This window comes from Ischnura elegans (assembly GCF_921293095.1).
Source record: "Ischnura elegans chromosome 13 unlocalized genomic scaffold, ioIscEleg1.1 SUPER_13_unloc_4, whole genome shotgun sequence".
Lineage (NCBI taxonomy): Eukaryota > Metazoa > Arthropoda > Insecta > Odonata > Coenagrionidae > Ischnura > Ischnura elegans.
The window spans coordinates 5402632-5410610 of NW_025791660.1; the positions used below are offsets into that span (position 1 = coordinate 5402632).

A 7979-nucleotide genomic window follows, 5' to 3' on the forward strand; every position below is an offset into this window, starting at 1 on the left:
AAAGATAGTAAATTTTTGCTCCAGTATAATAAATACAATATGAAGCCGCCTCTAAAATCTGAATAGGCTATATTCTTTTTTTAATGAAGAGTCAGGGGGAGATATGAAGTGGACGGGAGGAGTTCGTAAGGAAGATAAGCAGGGGTGGTGTGGGATTATTGGGGCCCTCAGCCGGGGCTAAAGATATTATCTTTTATTTCCTTACCCGGGGTGCCCTGCCTTGGAATATTTAGGAAATCCTTTGCTAAGAAATGGATTTTGACAGGGTTCTGCTTCTCAATAACTGGATATAAGTTTATGACGAATACCAATTTCGTAAGATCAAGTTCTGTGAAATGTGGGAATATCACAGATCATAAAATTCAATAGTGTAGTAGGGCTGTTTTTCTTCAACTTCCGATGTGTTATGAACAGATGACGAAGTGATGAATTAGAAATTATTCCTTTACTAAATATTGAGCACACTTGTGGTATTCTTTAGACATAATTGCATCGGTGATTGAGGAATTGGTCGTGCCTGCGGACACGATTTACTATACCTTCTTCATGGTATGTTTCCGCTAATGACTTCAATCAATTTTGGCTTTGTCCTGAATCTCTTTACCCTTTTGAAAATGCTTCCGTCCTAGCCACGTCTTCACTTCAGCGTAAAGTTGGAATGATGGAGGGATGGAGATAAGAGGATCACCAACTGTGCATGTCAGATGGAATCTTTTAATAGGAGCTATTGTCCATTTTCAACATATTTCAAGGTTACGCAGTCGATTCGGTAGTTCCATGGTTAAGTAAAGTAACATAATGTAAGTGATGGTGTGTACGGGGAAGGCAATTTAGAGCAAAGACTTGCATTTCTTAGAAGAGATAAGGAAGTGAGGAGGAAAACCTGCTATAAGCATGCTTTCAATGAATGGCTCCAAGGAGAATAAGACTGCGCTTCATTTGACGAAAGAAAAATTAAATTTTGAGTGCCCTCCAGAAAGTAACAAAGCAAATATTAATAATTTTATTATGTGTTTCCACCCATGGCATCTGCTATTAAGTTGTTACTCAGGAACATTTTTCTATTTGAATACAAGAGGGCAGCATTTCTCCACAACATTTCTATGCAAATGACCCGTTTCGGCTCACAGAGTCCTCATCTGGTACAAGAGTTGTTCATTAAATTCTGTGAAAAAGTGTTACCATCTCTGATTTAAATATTGCGAGTTTCCACCATGCATGCACCTGAATCTGTTGATTTTCATCTTTTGGTCTTATTTCTTTTTTCTGTTTTTTCAGCAGCCTATTTTCCCATCTTATCATGTCACATCATAGATTTTCGAGCATATCATCTCTATTTTGATTCCAACCTCACTTCCCTCATTATTATCGGATCCGTAACAAACGATCGGTACTCCTGCTTGGTAGAAAACTGTCCCGACATTTTTAGCGTAGCTATATCTATTTTGGTCTCCAGCGGAATTTTTATTTCCTCATATAAGCGATGGTTGTGAGTGATTGAATTTCAAAAATGCCATTACAGAATATTTTACTTTTTAATTTACGTTGCATAGTAAGCGATATATTTTTTTCTCTGGTCACGCTTATGCTTTAGTTGTAATGTTTCCACTCTGCTATCGACATCTTTTAAGGTAATAATTTCACATTGATTCTTTTTCTTTGCAGTCACCATTTCATCCTTTCGTAGACGCACTGAGACCGTGTATTACTCCTCACTGACCAACGCCATCACGCCTGGTTCCCATTGGAAACTCCCTGTATTCTGAATCCAACATACTCTTAAATAATTATTTCATCCTTCTGAAATAATGGCAAGCAACATTTCTGCTAGCGGCGCCGAGCAATTTGTTGAGGAGAGGCTTTTAAATGGATTGTTTACTGGTCCATTGCTTCAGCATAAAGAGCTGTTGAACATGTTGGAAGATGTTGATGTTAGGTACATGCGGCAAAAAACACTTTTGCATGTTGGTGTGGGACTTGGAAAAACTGACTGGGTGGAGGAACTATTGGCGAGAGGGGCTGATACAGACATTACAGATGACAGTCAACAGAATGCATTGTCTTCGGCTGAGGAGATGGTGCGGCAGTTCCCTGACGATGTAGAACGCTCAAAAGTGCTGAATTTGGTGAGGTTGGTTCACAGGAGAGACCAAGTTATTTTGCGTCGTCTGCAAGCATCTTCGAGTAGAAGCACTGATCATGTGACACCCGTGGCTAGCCCAGAATGTGATATTGCATCTCTCAAATCCTCCGTGGACTCATTGAGGCGAGAGATGAAATCTCTTGTGCGACAGCTGAGCTCATCATTGGAGGAACTGAAAGCGCAAGTGTGTGGACGTGACTCACTGTTACGATGTCTGGAAGAGGCGGTGACGTCAATAGCGGATGATGTGACGTGTATCAAGTGTGGTCTTATTGGGGAGGCATTTTTAAGCCAACCTACATCCGATCCGGCCAGAGCAAGGCAGGAATGTGTGGACGCCATGATGCGAAAGACTAGGATAGTGTATGGAAGTGGAGTTGATGAAATGCGTAGATTGTATGAGAGACTGTATGATGAAGATGAACTCACTGCGTGTATTATTAAGTTTTTGAGTGGGGATGATCGGGGGAAAGTGATGGTGGACATTAATTCTAATAACATTGGAAGGATGAAGGATAAATTTGTGAATTTGGATGGGACTGGGGAGAATGGGAATAAATGGACCTCACACTGTGACTTGGAGAGTGAAACTCTACGTTTTGGTGCAAAAAATACTTAATTTAAATATGACAAAAGCATAAATGGACTGTTAGCTCGGGGCCTTTCACAATTATCTCTCAAATTAGTTTTTAACAATAAGGGGAGGCCTTTTAACAAGGGAGATGTCGAACGTGAGCTTCAGTGGATAAGGGCTCTAGAGGAGGTGGAGGAGAGGAGGAAGAGGGGACAAGAATTAGAATGGAGCATCACTTATGCATTGGACCGAAGGACTGAGTTGGCGAGGGTTCACTATCTCGCTGCCTCTGTCCCTCGTGCTATCGCTTATCATGGATCCACAGAAGGAAGAGCTCTTCTGCAGCAGCAAGCCCCTCTCGTCTTCTCAATGTACTCCGGCCATGTGATGCGAGCACTGCTAGCCAACGCTAGGGTGAGTACAATTTCTATGTCTTACACTGATACTTCCCCTTTCTCTATATACCCACAAAACCAATTCATGAACCATTCTTATCTGTTGTCCTCCCGTTTGTACCCTATTTTTCTTTTATTATTGTCAGGAAATGGAGTAGATACATAGATGTCTTTGCATTACAGTTGGAAGGGTTTTTCTTCATCGCTATTTGGTAAAAGAGATTAAAATGATCAATCCAAATGTAAAATGTATGCACTTATGTGGCATTTTTCAGTATTTCATGGTCGTCATAAAATTATTCAAACCATTTTGTTTAATAATGAAAGCAAGAGAAACTTTTAATTCACTTATTGTATATCACACCAGTTTTGTATAATGCAAGATTTATTAATAATATGTTGAGTCAAATGAAGGTTCTGGATTGGAGATATGCTTGGCATGTTGTGGTGAAATGATACGTCTGACGTGTAATTCAAATTTCTTCTTTGTGTTCCTTGAAAAGTTTGATTTTATGGCTGCGGAGAGTTTTTCTTTTACTTAATTTACTTCCATGAAAGTTTATTAACTCATTCAACCACTCCTTACTCGCAGTCTGAAATTACTTTCATTAGATAGCATGAGTTGTGGCTGTGTAAAATCTGCTCATAAACAACATGCATTTAAGATGGCAAATATTGAAGATCATCAAACTCCAATGCAATGGATACTAATATTTTAAAGTTTAAGTTAATATAATATTGTGAGGTTTAAAAAGACCAATATTCAAGCCATGAAACATCCATTGATTGATACATTTGGAAATTCTACACGGTTCTGCTAATTATTCCCATTTTTGACTCATGAAAGCATTGAGTCTGTATAGAATGTGGGTTTGTTACATGATATTTGATAACTTTGTGAAATGTTTGGCATAGCAGTTTGTAAAACTAGGGTTATATCTACTTCTGCTATAAATACAGACCTAATAATGTCATTGTATATTGATTGTAATGTTATTTTTACATCCATTTATTTCTATTTTCTTCTTTCAGCGATGAATGTGGGGTGAATTACTTTGGAGCATAGGATGTAGCCAGTCATGAGGACGGAAATGCCATTTATATTCATTTTATTTTCATCAAAGCCTCTGTTTTTTGCAAATTTTCCTCTGCTACTGTTGCATCTCAAATAACCAATAATACCCCTATTTATTGTGTTTTTTAATGGAACTCATGTTGTGTATTTTTCTGCTTAATCTAGTTATCACAGTTAGGAATTTTTTTGTGATTATTTGGTGGAAATATAGTTTAATTTTTTAATATTTTATATTTTTCTCAGTTTTCAATAGTTATGTTCAATTCCAATTTGTTGTGCTCAATATTGTGTATAATGTGTTTTCATTTTTCATCTTATTCACGTGGAGGGAATTCATAAGTAGGGATTTTTCCTTCGATCATCTTTGATTGATGGTGAAGGAATACTTGTATTTTTGATTGTATTTCATTTTATAGCTGTAAGCCATTGTCCACACATATCCATTAGCTATATATGCCGGTTATGTGGTTATATTTTGCCTGATGCTCTTATCTTCATCTATGGTCTTAATGTAAAGTAGTTCATTGGTGTTTATTCCTACAGTGTTTGTTGACCAATGCCATTGCACGTTATTTGCCTGCTGTTGGCAACTGATGGTGGAACAATAAAATTTTTAGTTAAATATAGTATGAACATCTTCTCGCAAGAGGTGATTATGTTGTAAGAGTTGATCTATTATTTAAATCAATGATTTTTAATATGATAAGGCATTATTTCAGTCATTTTTATCGAAGACTTGAATGAGGTTATTTTTATTGCTTCCATTAATTAGCATACTATTTGGTATTTTAGTTCTAACCTTTCAATTTCTAATTGCTTGTAATTGTTGTTCATTTTTATACGGTTTGTGCTATCTGCTCTTTCTTATACTTTCTGTTTCAAAGGTGCACGGGAGAAGCATTGCTTTCATTCAAGAATGAATATTTTTAACTACATCCATATTGTAATTACTCAGTAGACAAAAAAGGAATATGCATTTACTCTTTTTTGTAACCAACTTCATATATCTCTTAACTTTGACGTGTGCTGACTTGCTATTCAAGAGGTATAGTGATGGATTAATGTTGATTTTATTTGCTTGCATTAATTGAAGCTATTTATAATTTTATATTTTATACTCTTGTGACAGTAGTCATCCTTTGGGAGTGGTGATCGTTGGGTCTATTGCTAATATAGGCTTTGTATTTATCAAATATTTTAATTTGGGTGAACAGATTGTTTTTTATTTTTTCATGTACTGCTCAGTATTACTGCAATATTTAATTTTTCTCTGTAATATGACATCCATTCCGTTCTTTTTGTAATCGTATTACCATTTGAAAATCATGTCTTCTTCCTGCTACATCAGAGTACGAGAAATATGGTCCTAATGATACAATGTTCACTTTACTTGTAATTGATAACCAATGATAGTACTTACATTTGGAATACTAGAATAAATATGCTCCGCTTAAATATTCTCAATACGTTTGTAGGCCTTTTTTACAGATGAATGACAAAAGATCCTCTCTAAAATCATTTCCTGTCATTTGTTCCTATTCGCATTATATCCTAGGCTGTAGCAGGATAACATTGTAAAATCTGCTTGATTCATATTTGGGATTATGCTCTCGAAAGTTAGTATCTAGAAACTCCTTTGGCAATATTTTTAGATGCCTATGTGGTCCCACAATCCTCATATGGTAAATAACATATTTTTTCGAAATATAAATTCCCGAGTGACTCTTAGCGCAAATAAATCTGAAGAAATCATGAACATATATATTTATATTCAACAATACTAACTCTTTTCGGACCTTTTGAATGGAAATTGAGGTCAGAAAATATATTTGAAATTTTTAATGACATTTAGGTTATTTAAGTAATCTTTGACAAACTTGTACGTAATTATTTTTTGTGTATCTTTTGTTGGTCTTTTGAATCACCTTGTTACATTTGCTGTTTTCCCTTCCAAACATACTCAGAATTCGATGAACCCCAATTTTTTGTGATTTTCCCCATTTTTTTAGCGGATTAACTCATCTGCATATCAATTTATAACGATTTTTATGTATTTTTGTTTTTATTTACACATTTTTTATGGGTGGCAGTAATCCACATTTTACATGCATTGATGGTAAATAATAACTAGCTGTGATAGTGCCTGTAAGTTCAATATGGGTATGTATTAAGCTTATTAATATATTCTTAATCGAATTTCAATTTGTTAACTAATGGAAAATTTTTGAAAATTCTACCGGTGATGTTTTCAAGCATTCAGTTCTACGTAGACTCACAAGAAGTGATTTATTTAGTTTGAAAAAGTATAACAATACTTGAATATAATCACTTTTTTCTCATAATTGTCACATCTGAGCCCACAAATAAGTTGGCATTCATTGAGGCTTTCGAGAGGCTGGCAATGAATTATAAGATGAAGAATTAATTAACTGTATCTAAAAAATAATAACACCAAACTGGTATAGGATTGTTAAATTTGGCATTTTATGTTCTAGAAGAGAGTACAATTTATAGGATACTAATATAGTGAACAAACGAAAACAATTATACTTCAGGTCGTAATCACTCTTCCACAAGATGCATGAATGTGTAATACAGTTTACGGATCACGTATGGTTTGCTAAGCACACGAAGAAGGAAATCGAAATAGTTGAAAAACTGTTTGGATGGTTAAATAGTTCGAGGAGTTGTCATGAAAATGAGTTCCTTCAAAACTCAAGGGAAGTAGCAATTAGCGCTCAATCCTCGGTCATCATGTGGATACGTCACAAACATCAATTCTACATTGATAAATCAATGAAATTATGAAATTATTATTTTCAAATTCAGGGAACCTACGATGTAATAAAGAATGACATTTCTTCTCACCAAGTTTATCAAAAAGGTTCAATCTCAACCATAAAAATATCTCTTTCAACTTTCAGAAAAAAATGTTTCTATTGGATCCGATATATCCTTCTTTTGAATGCTTGAGGAATTTCTGGTATATGCATCTTTCTAATTTTTGACCTTGCTATTTTATACTCACTCAGTTCTTTTAGTAAACACATCTTTTGTAGAGCGATATATTTTTTCCTCCTGCTACCTGGGAGTACCAGAAATATTCAAATGAAATGCATGTGTATTTTTTTCATTTTCTGAAGAAAACTTATGTTGGTCATATCTTAAGTAATTTTTAAAATTTTATTTGCAAAAATCTGTAATTTTATTGCATTTGTAACTGAAAGCATATTTGCACATTATTTCACTTGTATTTTCGGGTGGTATCATACAAGATTCTGTTTCAAAGCAATTCAGTGAGCATTTTATGAAATAGTATTTTATTGAGTCTGCCTTTGAATTTTTTATTTATGCAGAAATTTGTTGTGAAGCTGCATCAAACATAGAAAATCATTTACCACTCAGATAATTAAAATTACTCTAGCTTGAAGAGCCTGTTATTTCCATTGGTTTCCAGATTCCATTATGATAATATTTCTCTATCGCTAATGAAAGCTGAGACGGTACTTTTCAATTTTGTTGGCATGGTACATAAATGCATTTTAAGAGTGAAAATGAAAATAATTAACCTTAACACGTAAATATTGGAATTAAATATGATTTCCTCCTAATCCAAGGAGCATTAAATTCATTTTTTATGCCTGGCAGTAATCCACATTTTACATGCATTGATGGTAAATGATAACTAGCTATGATAGTGCCTGTAATTTCAACATGGGTATATATTAAGCTTTTGATTGCTTGATTTTTTTTTCCCAAAACCAAATATTTGGGTAGTTACTAAAGTAATAT

General features: G+C 34.8%; 1 protein-coding gene across 1 annotated transcript; it reads left to right on the forward strand.

The window, feature by feature from the left end:
• The first annotated feature begins 1700 nt into the window (after window positions 1-1700).
• LOC124173142 lies at window positions 1701-5642 on the forward strand. The gene is made up of 2 exons (XM_046552657.1): window positions 1701-3131; window positions 4145-5642. Exon 1 carries the CDS (start codon window positions 1809-1811, stop codon window positions 2760-2762), a length of 954 nt encoding a protein of 317 aa, XP_046408613.1. The 5' UTR covers window positions 1701-1808; the 3' UTR covers window positions 2763-3131; window positions 4145-5642.
• The last annotated feature ends 2337 nt before the right edge of the window (window positions 5643-7979 follow it).